Here is a 21131-nt window from a genome sequence, read left to right as displayed (position 1 = left end):
AGAGATTACCTTTTTTATTTCTGAACCTTGGCAGATAAGGCAGTTCAGAAGACACGGTGTTTTTCAGCATATTGAGGCATAAAGAGTTAAGGTACCACTGGAATTAGTTACATGTACACCAACAAACAGTTCAGACAGAAGACACTCCTCCAACTCAGGTGAGACTCAAGAACACTTTTTCAAAACAGCCTGATGTGCAGAAGTATTTGAACTCTCAGACAGCTCTGAAAGTCACGAACACAGTGTTTATCACTGGGACTGGGAGGTACACAAACAAGCAGGGCAGAATCCCAGGAGCCACGGCTCAGAGTGAACCTTTTCCAAGCAGCTGCTACCACTGCTCTGCAGAATTACAATCTCCTGGAATTAAGTTATGGTACACTTTGGAAACAAAGTAGTTTTCAAAAATCACTATAATTTTCAAAGACTTCGCTGCAATGTGAAAAACAACAAAAAAAAGATTGTTTAGATACATTGGGCAGAAGAGACAGGCAAAGAAGAGTCCACCCCCTCTGATAAATGGAAAGGGAGTGTGGGCTTCCTCAGACATGGAAAAGCCTCAGGTACGTAATGGGTTCTTTGCCTTGGTCTTCAAAGCCAGTCAGGCTTCGCATGCCTCTCCTCTCCCTGAACTCCTAAGTTGCAGTTGGATGAACAAAATCCCTCCCCCTGTAACAGTGGAGTAAGTCTGAGACCATCTCATGAGGCTGAATGAGTCCAAGTCTGTAAGGCCCAATGCATTGCACCCCAGGGTTCTGAAGGAATTGGCTGATGTGGTTGCCAACCTGCTCTCTATCATATTTTTGTCAAGCAAAGTCCCTGGTGAATGGAAAAAAGGAAAAACCACTCCTGTAACCAAGAAAGGGGTAAAGGAAGTCTTTGGCAACTACAGGCTGCTGAGCCTCACATCTGTGCCTGGAAAGATCATGGAGCAGATCCCCCTGGAAGAGATGTTAAGGCACATGCAAGACGTGGAGGTGATCCAAGCCAGGATGGCTTCACCAATGGCAAATCAAGTCACCCAATCTGGTGGTCTTATGTGATGGACTGATGGCATCAGTGGACAAAGGGAAGTCAACTGATGTAATCTACCTGGACTTGTGCAAGGTCTTTGACATGGTCTCACATCACATCCCTATCTCTAAAGTGGAGATTTTTTTGTGGATAAAAATTGGCTGGATGGTTGTAGGCAGAGGGTTGCTGTCAATAGCTCTGTGTCAAGGTGGAAGCTGGTCACAAGTGGTATCCCCCAGGGTTCTGTCTTAGGACCAGTGCTCATCAACATCCTTATCAATGACAGACTGTGGGACTGAGCGTACCCCCAGCAAGTTTGCTGATGACACCAAGCTGAGTGGTGCAGTTGACAGAAGGGAGGGATGCCACCCAGGGGCACCTGGACATGCTTGAAAAGTGAACACATAAGTTTAATAGGTTTAATGAGGCCAAGTGCAAGGTGCTGCACTCGAGTTGAGATAATCCCAGATAAGAGTACAGACTGGGAGAAGAACTCACTGAGAGCAGCCCTGTGGAGGACTTGGGAGTCCTGATGGACCAAAAGCTGCACGTGAGCCCGCAGCGTGCTCCTGTAGCCCAGATGGCCAACAGTATCCTGGGCTGCATCAACAGAGGGGTGGCAGTGGGCAGGGAGGGGATTGTCCCCTGCCACAAACAGTGCTTATTCTAGGGTTCAGATTCTTCTGGGAAGGCTTATCCCACATGAACCAAGGTGGCACTTTGGGCAGACACTCTGAGCCAGGCCTGATGGATCAAGAAGCTGCACAGCCCACAGACACCCAGCACCAAACTCAGCCCCACTCACCGCCATGTATGGCCGGCACCCTGCATCTCGTGTTTTGGCAATGGAGTCCACAAGCTGGCCACTAATGCCGAAGTCACAGAGTTTAATATTTCCATTTCTGTCCAGAAGAATATTGGAAGGTTTGATATCTGTAGGGGGAAGACATTTAAACTGTTAAGTCATGGCTGAAGGGTTCAATTTCCCAAACAGCATATGCAGAAAATCAACACCAGCAGTGACTGCCCCACGTGGCCCCTGGGCACGGAGTGCTTATGGCCACTGAGGGTCCAATTGGCAGCGACAGGAGATGGAGCCAGCCACCCAAGGACCCTGAAAACCCACTACAACAGTCCAACCCGTACTTGGTATGGAAAAACGTAAATCAGAGGGGCAAGGAAACAGCCACCAAACCCTGAGGTCACACTTGTGCAGAATCTGTATCACTCCCTGTGCTCCCATCTGTGGCAGTACCTGTGCTAATTACAGTCTGACTTAATGCAAAGCTTGCTTCAACTTCTTGCAATTAGTTTTGTAGGCAAGAAGAAGAAAAGACATCAACTTACCTCTGTGAATGATTTTCAAGTTTTCTTTTAAGTGGTTTAGTGCTTTCACAGTCTAGGGAAAAAAAGCCAAACAGATGAAAAACAAGCAAATGTCATAAAATTCCTCTTTGGACTCCCTTTGGAGTTCCAAGAACAGGGGAGAAAAAAAATAAATATGAAAAGGCATAAATGCTGCAAATAAGCAGCATGTTTTTTCTTACAATTTCCTGCAAGCAGAAGGGAAAAGAGGGCAAGTAACTTCAAAGATAACACTTTTGAAAGAGGAAAACAAGACACGAAGTGATTTCTGACATTAGTTATCTTCCATAAGAACTTATTTCCAGCCCTATGCTGCACCTTGTCAGTAAGTAACAAATGCCCTGTTCTGTTCCCATTCCCTTTCCTGAGCAGCAGCTCTTCGTTTCAGTGCTGTGATGAGCCACAAAGGACGCTGTTATGATTCACTCATTCACCATCAAGTGGAAGAAATACTTAGAAAGCCTGATACACATAGCAATTAACGAACAAACAAACAAAAAACATTTAAAACTTTAATTAATTTCACATAGATCAGTGAAACTGATAGCCAGAAGACTGCCTTAATGATGATGGGAAGAGGATATTTGTCTTCTGCTGGAAGCCCTCTCAAGTTGTATGCCTGTGAGGACAAAGTCTAGCACTCAAAAGCCTGCTCTTCCTGCTTGTGATTCCCGGTGCACATGTTCCTTCCTGCTCACATAATCCTGTGTCCAAGAGCTTAGGTAATGAGAAGCTCTGGTAAGCACTGCTGAACCCAACTGGGGCAGCTGCAGTGCTTTTCCTTCCCCACTGCTCCCAAAAGGGCAGTGCAGACTCTGCTTGTCATCCTGCTGAAAAGTAAACCACCAACTGGTTTCTAGGCAGGTCCGTGGAAGAACAAGAGTAGATGGTCTTCTTGGACTCTGCCAGAATCTTCTACTCTCAGAATCGAGCCCAGAGGCCTTCTGCTCAGGGTAACTGCACTAGCATGAAATCAAGGTTCATCTGGTGCTGCAGCACAAGTCTTGCTTCAGCCAGTAATACATATAGCTGGTCGATGGTATGATGATGCATCCCATAGGCAGAACAGCCATCAGCCGTCTCAGACTGGATTTTCAGTCTTGACTTTAATCACATAACCTAAGAGTATGTGAGCCATCAAATCGGACTGACAGCTTCTAAGAAGTGGCAGCAGGTCCAAGTAAACACAATATTTCATAAAGATGCCTTCTGCAAGGGTGAGGATGATGGCTTTTTCCCTGGACCTGATCCTCAGCAGGATTTGCCTGTAGCTTTTCAAGAGGTCATGGGTTGCAACTTGCTGAGCACCTCCCAACCACTCTGACAAAGCATGACATGAACTTACTGTAGACCCAATAGAGAGGCAGTTTGTGCCTCCTATCAACAAGTCACTCACATTTTCCTGTCACTCCCAAACCTGACTCCTGCAGCCCTACATCTTTTAGAGGCCTCACTGAACTAATCCACTCAGCTTGGCCATGACTTTTTTATTGAACCAGGAAGTCCTGGTCCAATTGAGCAAGCAACAAACTGGCTTGGCATCTGCTGAAGAACCCACCTGCATTTTTAGGAGCCTTTGCCCAATGGCACCAGAGGTTTCTGGACCATAGAGGCCCAGACTATACTGCAGAAATCCAATGGACCCAACAGAGTTTTATGGGCAGCAGTAGGACAGAGACCTCAGGATACTTTTCAACACTCCTTCCTCCACAGCCCAAACCCAAAAGTCTGTTTTGCAGAGCCAATGCTTACCCTGTTTAGACAACCAAGGGTTTGTTCTGGCAGAGTCAGAATTACAGACCCCCAGGACTTGATTCTCCATCATGTAATATAAGAAAATTAGATTATGATCAGAGTTTATTAAAACTGTGATGCAATTAACAGCAGCAGTTCTACTGCAGATCAAGCAGCTTTTCTTACAAGAGACTAGAATTTTTCAAACTAGCTTCAAAAACACACACACACAAATAAAGATTAAGAAAATACTCACAGCTAAAGTGATTTTGCCTAGGATTTCTTCTGGAATAACATCATCTAATACACTATATACATATTTGTAAAACTTATCAAACGAGGTAGACATGAGCTCCATACAGATCCAACAGTCACCCTGGAAAAAGAAAAGAATCTCTGTTACTGTCGAGCTTAATGAGGAACAAAAATCCAGAGAGCATTAAGATATCCCTTAAATCCAATCAAACACATAAACAGCAATGTGCATTTGATAGGAAAGAAAAATTCCATCCTGATTAATTTCAGCCATTTGATCAGTAGCAAGTATAAACTAGTCATTGAGAGCAAGGGAGAAATCATCCCAATTACCTACTTCTCATCACTCCATTTACCAGCAGAGAAATCTAATTGACAAGATTAGACTTGACACTGAGTATTAGCTGCCCCAGCCTGGATGAACTGATGCCTCAAAAACCGCCCTGCTCTCAAGAAGGCTGATGGCACAGTGAGTGAGACACAGCTGTGCACAGCAAGTCTGCAAAAGCACCCTGCAGTTTATGTCAACTCTGCATACATGAGAGAACCTTTCATACCACATTTGGAGATATGATCTAAGCAAGAGAAAATGAAAAGAAATCCAGGGAGTTTTGCTAACTAACATTTAACAGTTAATTTAAATGCAGAAAACTGTTAAGACGTATCTCTGCTAAAAGAAAAAGGCCATGAGGCACTGGCACAGGCTGCCCAGAGAGGTGGTGGATGACACCCACGGTCAGGCTGGACAGGGCTCTGAGCACCTCATCAAGCTCTGGGTGTCCCTGTTCATTGCAGAAGACGTGGACCGGATGATCTTTAAGGGTCCCTTCCAACTTAAACAATTATATGACTCAATGAAAGACTAAGCTAAACACTTAGAGGAGAGCAGCACGTCTTCTTACCAAGTTCTCTCCTCAGATCTGTGAGTCAGCCCATTAAGGATGGGGATAAGAAACGGACCTCCACAAGACTATGTATGGAAGAATTTAATCTCTTGTAGTACGTATGGTGATAAACAGCCACAGACTGATCTTAGCTATTTCAGATTTTAAACATTTTAACTCTGGTTGAGGACCACAGAAGGCTTCATATGAGCTGTTTTTGTAGAGTGCAACACACTTCATGCAGTATGTTGTTCCACAGAATACTACACCACCAGAACTAAACTGTCCTCACCAGAAATGACAAACTCTACAGGCTGCATCACAATCGCTGTTAAAACAGCATTGGTTGTCAAAGCTATCTGAAGATGTGGCTGATCAGCCTGGCTGCCCCAACGAGATGAGGCACTGTCTGAAACACTGCCAAGCAGCAGCTCCTGTGATACAGTAAGTGACAAACAGAGGAGAAGCTTCCTTAAGTAATTATGCTGCACAAAGTAGACTATTCTCAATCAGGCAGAAACACAAACACTCACAAAGGATACGGAAATGAAACAAGGAAAAAAACAAGTGCACAGAAATGCTGGGACTCTTGCAAAGCCCCATGCTCTCACTTGGTGCACCCCAAGACAATTCTGCTCTTTGTGTCAGCCAGGAGCAATTCTCAGGCTCTACCAAGATGAATAAGAAACTTCTGCTTCATCTTGAGTTGTGAGAACAAAGTTATCCTATTGAGAGTTTCTCTGCAGTGTATGTTCCTAGGTCGGGTTGTTTTCTGATTACAAAATGGCAAAGGAAGAAGTTTAATTTTTCTCTTCCAGCTATAGCTATTCTTCCAAAGAATATATTTTATTCCTTTTCAAGTATTAAATTAGCAGATGATAGTGCACTTCTTGTTGGCATGCCAAAAAATGTCCTTCGAGTACTGCCACCAGTGCTCCAGGACATACACTAAAACTGTGTCTTTATCAGCAACTGGGCTGTTTCCACTTCTGAATTCTGTGTTCTTAGTTGCCAGCCCACAACCAAATACGGCACAGAGATGTCACTAAGCTGGAAAGCAGCTTGGCAGAAAAAGGACCTGGAGGTCCTGGCAGACAAGTTGAACATGAACCAGACACAGAGAAGGCTGATGGTATCCTGGGCTGCCTTAGGCACATTACTGCCAGGAGGTTGAGGTGATCCCTCCCCTCAGTTCAGCACTGACAAGGCCACACCTGGAGTGCTGGGTCCAGTTTGGGCTCCCGACCACAAGAGACATGGAGTCACAGCAGGGTGCAACCAAAGGCCAAAAAGATAAGAAGGGAGATCTGGGGAAGAGAAAGGCTAGGGGGATCTCACCAAAGTCTATAATACCTGAAAGAACAGTGCAGAGAGGAAGGAGACAGGCTCTTGCCCAGGGTCAGGATACGAGGCCCTGGGCACAAACCATAACACAAGAGGCTCTCTAAAAACACAAATCAGGAAACACACCTGACTGCACAAGTGCCTGAGCACTGTCACAGGTTGCACAGACAGGTTGTGCAATCTTCATTACCAAAAGCTGCCTGGACATGGTCTTGGGCCACCTACACCAGGGGGCCCTGCTTGAGCAGGGGGGCTTGGACACAGTGGCTTATAGAGGTCCTCCCAGCCTCAAGAAGTCTGTGATCCTGCACTAATGAGTGTGACTAGAGACTCCCACATTCCCTAAAAAGACACAGAAGGCACTTTTCCTAAGCACCAGGGATTGCTCATTTGACCAGACAGCTCAAGCCATTCCAGAACAGCTGAAAGTTTCCACAGTCAGGCAGCACAGCATGTCAAGGACCTCCACAGAAGTGCTACAGAGCAGCTACATCACATATGGAGTCTCAGTCAGATTAATACTTATCTTCTAGGTAGCAAACACACAAGAATATGTTGAAATAATAAACACTGCAAATTTAAGAGTCTGTCTGGATGTTGTGCCTTCTGTTGGCACTGGGAGACACTTTTGAAAGTCTCTGTAATGACAAGCACTGTTCTGAATATTACATTTATTTCATATAATTAATAGAGACGGAGGGCAGCCCCGTCTCTGACTGTGAATGCAGGGTACTGGAAATATTTATTCTCCTATTACTTCTTTTTTCAGTTGTGGTTCTGTCCTGTCAGTGGAAAGTTAAACTGACTGTCATCTTCTTTGTCTGAATGCTTTTGTGTAGTACAAAATTTCATGGAATATAATCACTTTCATTCTTTCTTAAATTTTAACTCGTCACCAACAAAAAAAGAGTTGAGAGTTTCTAGAGTAGTCTGCAAAGATCCTTCAACTGTTGAAAATTCCTACAGATCCCATAGGTTTTAATAGAGTGTTTTATTGGGGCAAAATCACAGATCAGGACTTTAAACACTACTTTCAAGAGTTGGGAAAAAGCAACTGCTGAGATGTGGCTGGTGTCCCCTCCCTGGAGACTTTCAAGGCGAGGCTGGATAACCTGATCTAGCTGTGTGTGTCCCTGTTCATTGTGGGAAAGTTGGACTAGATGACCTTTAGAAGTCCCTTTCAACCCTAAGGATTCTGTGATTCTACTTCAAGAAACTAAAGTGTAACATGAAAGTACTCCCAGGGCACTGCAAGAGACTCCAATCCACTCTCCTCTTTGCAACTCAAGATGAGCAGGCATCAACAGTAAAGAGAACGAAGACCTTGTATCAAATGACCAAGGATACATCCACAAATCAAATCAACATCACAGTCACAGTCATACTACTAACTCCTCTCCCATACCAGCAGAAGGTCCTACAGGCTGCCTTACCTGGCTTCCTGGGCTTATTTTACAACATGCAATGAATTCTGCATTACTGTTTACTGAGTAAGTTGGCTTGGCTACCTTTGTAGTGTGTAAAGGTCGCTGCTGATATCCCAAGTCAGACAAGGCTTTTTTCCTCTTCCCCTCTTGATAAGAAAAGTAAGAGGAACAGTGATCTTAAACGTGTAGTTAGTATGTTTGGGATAACTAACCAAACATTCCCTGCCTCACAGGAACAATCTCAAACTAGGCCAGTTGCAAAGTTTGCAGCATACAGACAAGAAACAACTGATTTTCACTCAGATGTCTTTGCCCTCTGAACAGCAACTCTGAGGGAGCAACTCTCAGGATCATCCAGAGCAGATGTACAGCTCAGCCTGGTACTCTTGTATTCTCACTAGAAGTGAAATCTTTGCAGAAATCCTAGCCATCCTCCTCTTCATCTCCCATCTGGCAAATACTGTTCTCAGAGGGAACAAACTGACCCGGGTAACCAGACTTTCTGCAATGTGACATTTCTCAGACTGATGTGGAAAGCTCTGTGCTCTGTAAATCAGGAGTCAATGGTCTCGCTGGGGCAGTATGAAGAAACCTGCTGAATTCACTGGACTCTGAATCCCCTACAGCCAGGAATAACAGCATAACCACTCCTCCTGTGCTATTCTTCCTGATTCTCCTCATTCCTCAGGCCTTACTGGAAGCAACCTTCTCTCTTAACAAGTTCAGCTGTGAACATAAAAGCTATCTCAACTGCCACACATGAAGGAGTCAGTGATCAGGAATGCTTCCTGTTCCTGAAAAAAGGGTGAAACTTTCTACCTGGGATCTATGCAGAAGCAACAGGGCAGTTTGGTCAACAGCTGCCTCAACAGAATGTGGCACAGTGACACCAAGGTCACAGCTTCACAGTTCTAGCAAGAGACCCCAGCACAGGTGCCATCTGCTGTCAGCACGATCAAGTCTCCTTTATTCATGTGAAGGTAGAAATGTTGCTTTTTCATCATTCATGTTTCACTAAATAGGTAATTCTATTCCATCTGAGTGCCTAAAGACTCACACAAAGTTCCACTGCTGGTAATTTACGTATGGTTTTTGTGTTGGTATATGTTATACTGTAAAAAGTATATAAAAGACATGCCTAACAGAAGCATGTACCACATGACTGAAGAACAAGGAGCAAAAGAAAAAAAACAGGGAAAAAGGTGCTGAAGGCTGAAGGACAACCAATACCACTTCCCAGAAAAGACTCATTCCCACGTCAAGCTTCTGTGAAGATTATTCATGCCCCCAGCATGGTTTTCATGAATGGATGGTATAGCTATAGCTATTTAGCAATTTTTCAAGAAGCTTTCGAATTGTCAAAATCGCCAGGGACACAGCAGCATTTTAAACCTATCCCTGTCAGAAAATGCTTGCTGAAGAAGTGAGAATGTGACTAGGGAAAAATATTCACCTACAATATTTTTTGCCTTTCCAAACCAAACTTTTTATACTTACAGAGGCTGTCACAGCAACTTGTCTGTTTACAGTTATACGTCTGTCTTCATTCAAAGCAAGTTCTGTCCAATTTGGCTTACTATTCCTACTCCCCAAACCATCAGGGGAGAGCTCAGCACAAACAGCTCACTCCTTCAGAGAGGTACCTGCCTTTCAGAACAGCCCAGCTGTCCTATTGCTCCTCCTGAAGCTGCTATAATCTTGCCAATTATTTGATTGTGAGAGCTGCCTGCCCAATGTTCTCAATGCTCTCCTCTAAAGAGATTCAGAGTGAAGTTTTTCAACTTTCAGGAGCAGGAGGTAGAACATTTCCTATCTGTACCTCCATCTATTCCCAGAGAATCTGAATTCTGGCTCAGAGCAGAAGGTCCCAAGATCTGCCTTTTGGAATGTTTTTCTATACTTTTCACCTTGAAATGCTGAAATACAAGACTTTGTTGACACATATATTGCAGTCTTAGTCCCATGTGGTCTATGATCCAGGGAACAGTGCAGCAGTGAGCAGGATGATTCCATTACTTTGGGAATGGATCAGCGTTGGAGGGCAACAGAGGTTCAAACATTCTGTTGAAAATCTTTTTTTTTTACTCAAATATGTTATCTCTTCTCCTCTGCTGTCTGCAGTTTTCCTTTCTTTAAAAAACTGTATTTTATATTAGAACACGTAATTAATATGACCAGACAGAAAACTCACCCAAGTCTACCAGGAAAAAAACAAGGTGAGGGGAAGAACCCCACACAACTGGTGCTGGGGGTGAGGGCAGAGGGGACACCAGAGGCCAACACAATACATCCCAGAGTGACCTTACTGAAGCCTTGCCCAAGGAACAATGCCTAGCTGTGAGAGGACAGGACTTTTTAACAAAGGGTGCTGCAGAGGCCAGGCTGACAGCTGGGCACTGATCAGGGCAGGCTTTTGCATTATTGATGTATGTATACTTACGTTCTGGGATGTGCCTTGAGTTGCAGAGAGGTGACAAGCTCACACAGATCTGAACATGCTGCTCATCAGCATCTGGCAAGATACGGGCTTGCCCAGAGACTTTTCTTCAAACTAGCTGACAGCCTTATCATTTGTATTTCAGCAAAGCTGCCAACTTGCAGCCAAGGCTGAGCCTACATGCTTGGTAGGAGCTTGGGCTGTATGAACAGGGACAACACCTCCTAAATGTTCAACAGATAAGACAAAGTGAAGCACGAGAAAATGAAGGATTAGTACCCTTATTTTAGAGACTGAGATTTAAAGCCATAGAAGATGAAATTACAGAGTAAGACTCTTGAGAAGCAGGAATTGAATATTCAGTTCCAACTGCAGGCTTTAAATTCTAAGAAACACCTTCTTCCTCTAACAGCACCCCAGTAACGTCCTAACAGGCTCTGCATGGCTGCAATGCCAGCCATTAATATGCAGAGATGGAAAACACACCTACTCACTGTTGCTCTTCTTCCCGCAGGTAGGCTCAAGTAGAGGAAAACAGGCACACATGACATAAGATTTTCCAGGCTGCATGCAGAACACCAGCTTCCCAACTGTTTTTACTGGTCATCCAAAAGCAATAAGAGTGCCTGGGCAAGGCACAAGGGGACAGAATGATACCTTCTGCTGCCTTGCAGAATAATGCATACCTTAAATTATTATAATAAGTAGATGCTAAAACAGTCACAAAAATGCAGCGATTACCACTGTATTCCTGGCCATGAAGAACTGAATTAGGTCAGGATTAACACTGGTCAGCTTTTGATGCTCTAACTCTGGTCTAGATATAATTCACGGAAGCATCATATTGGATAACTCACTCTGAAGCACACAACATTTATGTGCATTAAAGGTCCTAGAAAAATTGCCTAGGCAAGCTATTGCAGGTACTACTCCTTTTAAGAGCAGTCATGCAATTATGGTCCCAAAAGGATAGCACAGAACTGGAAAAATGCAGATGACAGAAAGAAAGATGATCAAAGACCAGAATGGATTCTGTGTATGACACAAGCTGGCACTTAATAGGCTGAAGAAGAAGACATGACAAGCAGGGAATATGACAACACTCCAAAAGATCCTCAGTAGCCTGGACAGAATGAATAAGGATCAACTGTTCACTGCCTCATCAAATACAGACACTAAGGGAACCACTGGGAGCAGCTCTCAGAATGGTGGACTGAAAACCGAAAATGGATTGTGGTGACAGGGCTTCAAATGGACATCAGGATGGACAACCAGAGGAAGCCTCCCTCTCTCCAGGAGCACTACAGATGCAAAAAATGTACGTGTATTCGAAGAAAAAGTGAACCTTTTGATGGACAAGAAATCCAGAAATAATCATTTAGCAGAAGACAGCTCAGAAGACATTAATCTACACATGACTGAAGGCTATGCCAAAGTCACACGCATGTTTCTGTAAGCAGACACTGTGGGCCATTGCCAGAGACGGGACCACCCACTGCTCTGACCCAGCAAGGTCACTCGTACTTTCTTATACAACTGCAGGTACAAACCACCTCATGGAAGAAGCATGTCATTCATGGGTCTCACACACAGCCCTGGTACAGACATACATGCACACAGACATCTATACATACACCAGGTAACTATCCACTCCAGCAGCCACCTTTATTACAGGGATACTGAGTTTGCACATGTCCTCCGCGTGGCTCTTTCTGACAGTTGCTGACAGCGATCACATTTGTGCCCTGCAGAGCTGCACCCAGCCACATGAACCACAAGCTCATTGAAAGAGAGACTGAAATACGCAGACAGACATAATAGCAAGTGGGATAGCACCTAGGTGTTTAGCAGCACTCAAACATCTGGGTACTTTGGTTAAACAACCTTGATTAAAGGCGGTGAGCTAAAAATCCTAACAAATGAATTTTCTCTTCCTTATCTCAAATTGGCAACTGCAAAGATAAAAAAGGCACAAAACCAAACTGTGCTAAGAAGTTTGGAGTCCCCACCTCTCTGAAGAGCGCACCATAAAACTGAACAATGTATGGGCAGTCACTGCTTCGCATTACTACATCAAGGTCCATCAGAAGCTGCTTCTGTTCTTTTTCATCCACTGTCGACCGAATTCTCTGAAAGAGGAAGAGTGGCAGAGACTTTATCACTTGCATGCCATTACTGTATCCTCAAAACCACCACTGAAGAAACATGATAGGGACCCCAAACCCAAGGCTGAGCAGGCAATCCCCCAGGCATGCTCAAACACACTCTAGAGAACTGCTGCATTGTCAAATAAGAATTTTAACTGATAACCCCAGAAGTCATTAAATTCAGACTCTAATATACCCAATTAAATTTTACTCTCACGAGCATAAACATTTTCAGACAAAATGGCAGAATGAAATCAAAGAGCAGAGATTTCACTGAAACCTACAGTGGAAGAATACGTTCAGGCTTTTATTTCAAAACAAATACTCACAGAGTTCTTAGCAGTATTGGGTGAGGCTCAAAGACCAATCTGAAATTTAACTAAGAACAATGTGTTTCACATTACTAAGAAAAGCGAAGATAAAATGGTTCCCTCCACCGTGGCTGACACAGTGAAAACGGACCACCAGGTAATAGAGGAAACCCTAATGGTAGGCAACAGTCTTTCTCATATAACTAACAATTCTTGGCCAAGGTAACATTAAGATATATCTAAACAAAATGTAGACATATTATATGTTTGAAAATCCTTTATTCTGCATGTAAGGAAATATAAAATTTGAGAGGGAAAGATCAATGCAAGTTTGAAAATATAAAAAAGCACATGTCCAAACATGAAGCTCATTAAATGAAGGATGGAGTGGACCATCCAAAGTTTTTCATGTCATTTTTACGAACACATTTAGCATCTTGCACTAATTAATGCATTCCCTGAAATGTGATGAAAATTATGACCCTGAATAAGTAAGTCATGTTGAGAAATAATTAAAATAACAAAAGAAAAGAAAAACAAAAACCTGTCAAGAAGTCCAAAGTAGCAGAAGTTAATTGGGCACTCCTTGAGGAGAAAAACTGCTTGGCACCCAAGATAGAAAAAATATTAAAGGTTCTGGAAAAAACCCATGTGATAGCAGCACTAAGTCCAACCAACACTGCTAGGCAGAAAGCTTGGTGCCTTGTGAGCAACTGCTGGTGGCAGCCAAGACCACACACATTAGCAAGCACAGGGCTAAGCATGTGAAGGTACATTCAAGGTTGGCTATTCACATTGTGTTATTTAAGTAGCAGTGCATGATTATGTACCTTTAGACATTTTTGTGACGAATCACAAAAAATGAGGACAGTAATGACACTATGATTTTCCTTACCTTTGGTGCATCCTGATATTTTGGTATTTCATCATTCACTCTTTATGTTTTAGTTTGGCCTAGACCAGTCATTGTTGTGCTCATTTCCATCCCAATGAATTCTAGAGTACTAGGGAAAATTGGCAAGACTTGTCCAGCTCTCCCACAGTCTGTAACATCCACACCTTGCAATGTCACCAAGCGGGTGATACTTTGTAGTTGCAAACAGAGTAAGAAGATGACTGAGGGGACTAGTAGTGAACTTCACCTCTAGGTCACTGGTTCAAAATTGTTTTGCAGAAGTTCAGTGCCACCACTGAAGAAGGTCTGACAAGTTTTCTCATTTCTTTTCCTCACATCTATGTCAATAAAGCTCTACAACCCCCTGCTGGGATCCCAAAGGCTAAGCAGAATGAATGTCTGTTACCATCAGCACTGCATGAAATGATAGTGACATTGTTCTGACCTCGACAGAAGATGACGGATGGCAAAGCCACTCTGGTGGGATCTCTGAGGAAGTTTAGTCTCTCACTGAGATACTACCCACTTCTCTGAAAAGTTCACAGAACAGGTGAGGAGCAGTACAAAAAGGATCATTTCTTCATACTGTGACTCATAGCTCTCTAGCGCTCTTCCACACCAACTTCACATCTCCCAGCCCCCCAAAAGCCTTTCTCATGGTGATCCAAGAATCTCCGCAGCTTCCCTCTGAATCACCCCCACATCTACATGATCCAGCCCTCCCTGCAGCGTGTACAACTTGACCTGAAAGCACCTCAATCCTACCTGTGATATTTCCTTCTCTGCTCTTACTACTTCAGCTCTGGAAAGCATGTAAGACATGTTGTATAGAGGAGGTGATTTTAATGGCACCCTGGAACAACACCAAATCCTTCTCCTTTTTCCAACCAAAATCTCCCCAGGAAGAAAGATCAGGTAGAAGACCCAGATGTCAGTCAGCTATACTGCAGAGCGTCCATGCAGATGCAGCACCCAAAGGACAACTTGAGAAGCCAGCATGAACTCCTGAACAAACATTGCTTCAGGGTCCAAGACTGCTGGGGACTCGGGGTTGAAAATTCAGAATGAGGGCAAAACAATCAGAGGCAACGTGCAGCACAGCACTGAGCAGGGGGCAGCCCAGGCTGGAAAAGACAGCTTTGTTTAGCTGGAGAGTCTGTTGCATGCCAGCAGTCTCAATTCATCAGCTAAGGAACAGGCATTCACCAGCAAAAGAAAGGAGAAGCAAAAGCTAATTGAAGTCAACAGCAACCACTACTTAAATAGCACATGAGCTGAAACGAAGACCCACTATCCAACTCCACAGCAGGACACTGCAGCTGTTCCCACAGACACACTCTCCCAAGGACATGGAAAATGGCAGGAAAGGAAGACACAAGGCAAGGCAACATTCTGATAACACCATTTAATGGGATGGACAGGTCTCAGCTGTCTTCAGTCTTACAGATCTCAGCCTGGATACTTTACTGCATGCAGTTGCTATGGCCAAACAAGCTACATAAGGAAGGAGGGCTTTCTGTAGTACAGACTTATAGGGAACTTCATTTTTAGCAGTTTCTTGTTGGCCTCAAACTGCAACAAACACTTCAGAAGTACATTCTCCAGCTCTTTTAGTACAAAATCAGGTTAGGATAAAGTCTTCTAACATCGGAAACAAGCTCTGGAAGTTATGCTCTGGACAACATTAGCAGCAAAATGCTAAGCTATGCTGTGTAGATTGGACCACTTAAACCTAAAACCAGGAAAATACCACAAACCAGACCCAGAACAGAAGAGACATTAACAAGCCCCAGTATGCACAGAAAAACATTCAGGTGCAGTGGGTAGCAACCAGCTGAGAAACAGGAAAGGGAATAGGGAAAAAGGGGATAAAAGGAGAAGAAGAAGAAGAAGAAAAAAGCCATAAGTACCAAATTGAAAACCTGCTCCTTGAGCCAAGAGGAAAAACACCGCTGTCCTGCATACAGAGCAGAGCAGAGAGCCCAGCAGGGGCACCTGACAGTGTCCTGATGGGCTGGGCTACCTGCAGGGTGATAGGAACAGAGGGCTGAAAGGGAGTTTTGCACACATGCTGCTGAGCACAAGAACAATCACCTGCCCATCCAAAACACTTCTAGTAATGAAAAAGGCATGTCAGGTCTTTCACTGATCACAACTAGTCTCCATCTTCTCTAATAAGACTCAGGCTCTCACCATTTCCTTTTAATTCTTAATCATTCACTGCTTCCACCCTATCTTAATATCAGGGCTTGGAATAGCCTTCCCTTGCTCTCAGCCAACTACCCAAACAGATGAATGAAACAATAAATCCTCAATAAATTGTAAGTATAAGTAGTCAACTTCAGGGAGAGTATCTAATTATGCCAAGAATGGAAATGTACACCACAAAAATAGCTCACAAAAATCCTAATGCTCCTCTTCTGTAATCATGTGGGAAACAGGAAGGTCAGAGAAATGTGCCCCTTGGTTGAACTTAATCCACTTGTGTCATCTTAGAGAGCTATCAGACATCCAGGAAATGATGGGTAAATTACAGAGGTATAAATACATATTTAACTTCTGCTCTCAAGGACACCTGATACTTAACAACCTATTTCAACCGTGGGATTGCCATCAGTGAAAACCTGTGAAAGCCAAGGGAAGACTTAAAACACCCATTTTAAAGCGATGGATAAGAGAGTAAGGACTGACTACAGGGCAAAATGATGTGAAAGAGGCATTGTGCTCTGAACCAGAAATGGCTTCACAGGTTACTGACTCCTCCAGGAAGAACAAAGGTCTTTTAAAGACGTTTTATAGGCTTGACATCCTACTGGATTTTACGTACTCCCAAACAGTGCCTCTGCCAGCTTCTCTGATTACCCATCTGATCCTGGAATTGCTTCTGAACTTCTTAGGATAAGTGCAGAAGTGGAAAGCCATTTGCAAACTGGTTAAAACTACCTCTGGGCTATGCAGAAAACAGGAAACCAACAAAATCTGAAGATGCTGGCTAGAACTGGAAACTAGACTACATAATATTGCAAAGAAAGATTGAATCAGTTAGGTTGATTTATACAGATACTGCAAGATACAGAAAATTCTGGCATATAACTGAAAATCATTGTCCCTTCTGGAGCAGTGGAAAACTGCAAGGGCTGAAGACACAAAAGCCCCCTCCACAGTTAGCTCACTCCCTAGGGGTAGCTATTTCTGATGGAAAAGCCATGACTTGTCCACGTGGCCCTTACAAGAAGCCTCAACGTCAAGTGAAGCACAAACCGTTTGACTAGGTCCTTGACAGCACATCTTTCAGCCAGTTCAAAACAAGAGAACTAGAAAAGGAAGAAACTGGTAGAAGCTTCCAGCACTGAAGACAATATTTTCAGGTGTTTCCTACTGTTGGAAAGCTGTGGTTCAGGAGGCTGCAAGGGAATGTAGGGGCCTGAGCTGTGCCTTCACACTGCCGCTGTGCTTGGGCTCCAGGCTGGCACAAGCACCACTTCACAGGTTAAAGACTGGCTATGTCAAATGTTTGATTATTTACCTTGGGAACATTTCAAACAAGAAACCCTCCTAGCCTTCAAGAGGCCTTTTTAACACTGTGGTTAATAAAACCCACACTACGTATTATCTGGGCTGTAAGTAGTAAGCAGAGCATCATGCTCCAAAAGTGACAATAGCCCCTAGAATTAATTCAGACTGGGGGATGTTTCATTTATGTATTTTTATACCAATCTAGGAAAACAAGGGTATTTTAACATCTCCTTTTGATCACCAATCTTTAAAGGAAACCTCAGGACAGAAATAACCCTCTGCTGCTTGGTGAGCTCCCCAAGGAAACCACTTCACCCAAATAAAATGGGACTTTGACCTGACGAAGACAATCTGGTTCTTCGGCTGTGTGGTATACTCACAAACAAGACACACAGCCCCCAGGGCAGCTATGACAACAAGATATGGTGATACTGGAGGGCAGGTACAAAGGGGGCTGGGGGCAGCATGTGTTGTGAAGCCTCAGCAATAAGATGAAGAGAGTCAGAGTGCAGCAGATCCCAAGAAGAGACCAGGGCTCCCTGCAGGGAGATTGTTCACAAGTGACTTACAGACTGACACAGAATGAACAAAAACAGAAGAGCAAACAAGAAACCAGAAACAAGACCAAAGAATGCTGGATGAAACTTGGAAGCTGGGCAAGGCAGTATCACAGAGAACTGGTGCTGCAGGCAAATGTGGGCCAGGGCAGATACTGACTTGAAGGAAAAGAAGGACTCCAGAAGAGAAACCTGCCAACGAGGTACAGAGTTAATGTACAAACTGGCCTTGTAATGGTGAATTTGCACAGAGCTGGCAGTGGACAAAAATGGGCTGTTTTCTTTCCCATAAGGAATAGTTCCCTTATGCAAATAAATTCTCAAGAAAACGAAGAGGAATTTTTTGAGTGAGGAGAAGATCACAATGCCTGCTGACCCAGAGCAAATGGGCACTTTGAACCTCTATGAAGACCTGTGAGATAAACGGGATTTAAGGAACAAGAGAATTCTTTCCATCTTGCAAAAGTAGAATATTTTCATGGAGAAAAATGAAAAAACATCGGATGTAAGTCCCCTGAGACCAATTCCTCTTTCTTTTACAACCCCCCCACCCTTCCTGATGTGCCTGGGAAGAGGCTTTCAATGGGACAGAGAGCAGGGGATGGGAAAGCAACACAGCAAATTTTGTAACCGCCTGCCTGTAGGCAAGGACAGAGCTCCCAGCTTTCTGCAGCCATGTCCTGCTATTCCAGCCTGCCCTGCAGAGACACATCATGTCTTCCTGTTATTTAAATACTTATTTCTAAGGGCACAACACAACAAAAACTGAAGGAGAGGGAAGAGCAGAACTAGGCACAAGAATTCATCAACAAAGCCTCTCCCTCCAAAAGCCTGAAGCTTTGCTGAAGTGGTTTCACACCAGTGACATAAAGAAGTACATTCTGCTGATGATGATTTACCACTGATGCTGAAGTACAAGATGAAAGCTTTCAGTCTCACCCAAGAGCCTGGCAGCAACAGGACACCCTCGTTAGAGGTCCCAGGATTGCACATGCCAAGATCCATATATTAGCTGATCAGGCCAAACTGCATAAAAGAAGAAAAATAAGGTCAACTATGCTTTCACCTGCACATCTCAGGTTGTTTTGGTACTATTTCAGCATCCACAGGAGAGGAGACTGTTGTGTTAAGAAGTGGAGACAGGAGGGGCAGCCCCTGAGCTTTGCCTGGGGAGCTCAGGAGCACAGCAGCACACATGATGCAGGGAAAACAAAGGGCACCACACAGAGAGAAAGCAGAAGGTGAAAGTAAACCATACCTGAAGGAACTAAAGGTTGCAAAGTACCATGAAAGTAGCATGACAGGCTAGGAAAAGCCAGAGGAAGGAGTGGAAACAGGATTTGAGATTTGATACAGCAGCTGTGTTTCCTCAGGCCTGAGAGGTGTGCAGGATGAGTGCCCATAGCTGCCAGGCTGTCTGGGTGCAGCAGGAGCTGGAAACTCCAACATGCTGGAAAAGATAAACTTTCCATCTGGTCATTACTATGTAACTGAAGCATGCCTGTGGAACAAGCAGGATTTGAACCTGTCCGCAGGAGGAACTGACAAGCTGCAAGGGGATGAGGCCTGGAGACAGTAACCGCAAACAGGACCTGATCCTGCCAGAAGTAAGTGGGGTATAAGATAACTGATTGCTCCAGAAACCTGACACGGGCAGAGTGATGGAGGAGGATGAAGGAGAAGCTGGATGAGGCTCACACAGCAATTTTCTCTGCATCTAACCAGCAGCTTCTGGAGCTCTCTCTGTGTTTCACTTGTCAGTACACAACAGCCAACAACTTTTGGCTTGCAACCTCCAAAAAGCTATTTCCTCCTCCTGAGGGATGTGCCTGTTGCCCTGGCATTGCTGTAATCGGCTCTTAGGGAAGCAGTGGACAGGCACAGCAGCACCACCAAATAACCAGAGACATTGGTTTTGAAATTCAGCGTCATCGAGGCCAGGCACACAGTACAGTGCCACACCACCAAGCTGCAAGAGTCACTTAGATCAGAACTAGACTGACAGGGTTTCTTCTCAATCATTCATTTTCTCTGCTTTTTCTCTTATGGAAGAGCTTCTATTTGAAGGGGAATAAATCAAGTTCCGGCCTGTATAACAAGGAGAGACTATAGTGAGCAGCTGGTTTACCTGAAGGCAGATGAGGAGCTGGGGCCTCAGAAGGCAACAGCTCTATAAGCCAGCAGGAAACAACAGGCTTGGGGGAAACAGAGAGCAGGAGATGGATGGCCTCAAACACAGATGGTCCATAAAGCAGAATGGAACAGAGCAGGTTACTGCACAACACAGACTGCCCCAAAAGCAAGAGCAATCTGAGACTGAAAGGCTAAGTGCTTTGGAATGAACGAGCAGGTAGTCTCAAATCAGCTCTGTCCTGAAATCTCACCTGAAACTGCACCATCCAAGCTTTGGAATAGCTGTTTCTGCAGTGGAGATATCATATGCTATTCCACCTAACCATTTTCCTTTGCTCAGTCATGTTTTATCCCCATCCGCAGTGCAGAACAGCCCTCACTGGTAACATTTTAGATGTAGCTGCCCAGAGCTTCCAGCTTCCCTCCTCCCTCCAGCGAGGAAAGATGCAGCAGGTACAGCAGTGCCCTACAGGGAGCGTGCTCAGAGAAAACATGGTGGCATCATCCCAGCCTGCAACTCTGACACGTCAAAATTCAAATCTCAAAAAACTACGAGATTTTATTTACTTAATAGTGAGCCATCATGCCCAGCAGCTGCTGAGGTTGAGCACACCTCTCTTCCCTCAGCAAAGACAGCTCAATGGGCTGTGCAATGCCACCTCCAATGGTGAGCAAGAGAACAGAACTGGAGCCTTCCACCTCACAGGTGAGAACTGTACCTGCACTGCAGCCTTTCCACACTGACAACACTCTGCTACCATTCAGAAAATCCCTTTGCAAACATAGTCTGGGACAACAGAATTTCTGTGCCAGCAGACACATCTTCTTGGTGACACGAGCCAGTCCAACAAAGCACCTACTGCAGCAGAGCTGTACCTACTGCAGAGCTCTGTCACAAACCTGCCCAGCTATAGGCAGAGCTTTTTTCAGACCTACAGTCATCATGATTACAGTAGCAAAACCTGTTGCCAGGTCACATACACTGTGCATGGGAGGCTCAAGGTGCCCAGGCATCATCTCACCACATCAGCGGTTTTCAACCTATCATCTGCAAACTACACCTGGCAACTCCAGCAAAAGCAACTAAAAGAAATAGGTCTTTAGCCACAGGC

The 21131-nt window shown here is 44.3% G+C and overlaps 1 protein-coding gene across 1 annotated transcript in view; it reads right to left on the bottom strand.

Moving 5' to 3' along the window:
- The window catches only part of MAP2K4 (mitogen-activated protein kinase kinase 4), an 85717-nt gene that overhangs the window by 18028 nt on the left and 46558 nt on the right, over window positions 1–21131 (bottom strand). The window contains exons 4-7 of the mRNA XM_065735103.1: window positions 12470–12589; window positions 4370–4489; window positions 2362–2413; window positions 1820–1947 (exon numbers count right to left, since the gene is read on the bottom strand). Coding sequence (XP_065591175.1) covers window positions 1820–1947; window positions 2362–2413; window positions 4370–4489; window positions 12470–12589 — 420 coding nt within the window. The remainder of the gene's footprint in view (window positions 1–1819; window positions 1948–2361; window positions 2414–4369; window positions 4490–12469; window positions 12590–21131) is intronic.

The sequence above is a fragment of the Cyrtonyx montezumae genome, unplaced genomic scaffold (genome assembly GCF_038088225.1).
Source record: "Cyrtonyx montezumae isolate F1298 unplaced genomic scaffold, pur_monq_1.0 scaffold_19, whole genome shotgun sequence".
Taxonomy (NCBI): domain Eukaryota; kingdom Metazoa; phylum Chordata; class Aves; order Galliformes; family Odontophoridae; genus Cyrtonyx; species Cyrtonyx montezumae.
This window is presented reverse-complemented; position numbering and strand designations above follow the sequence as displayed.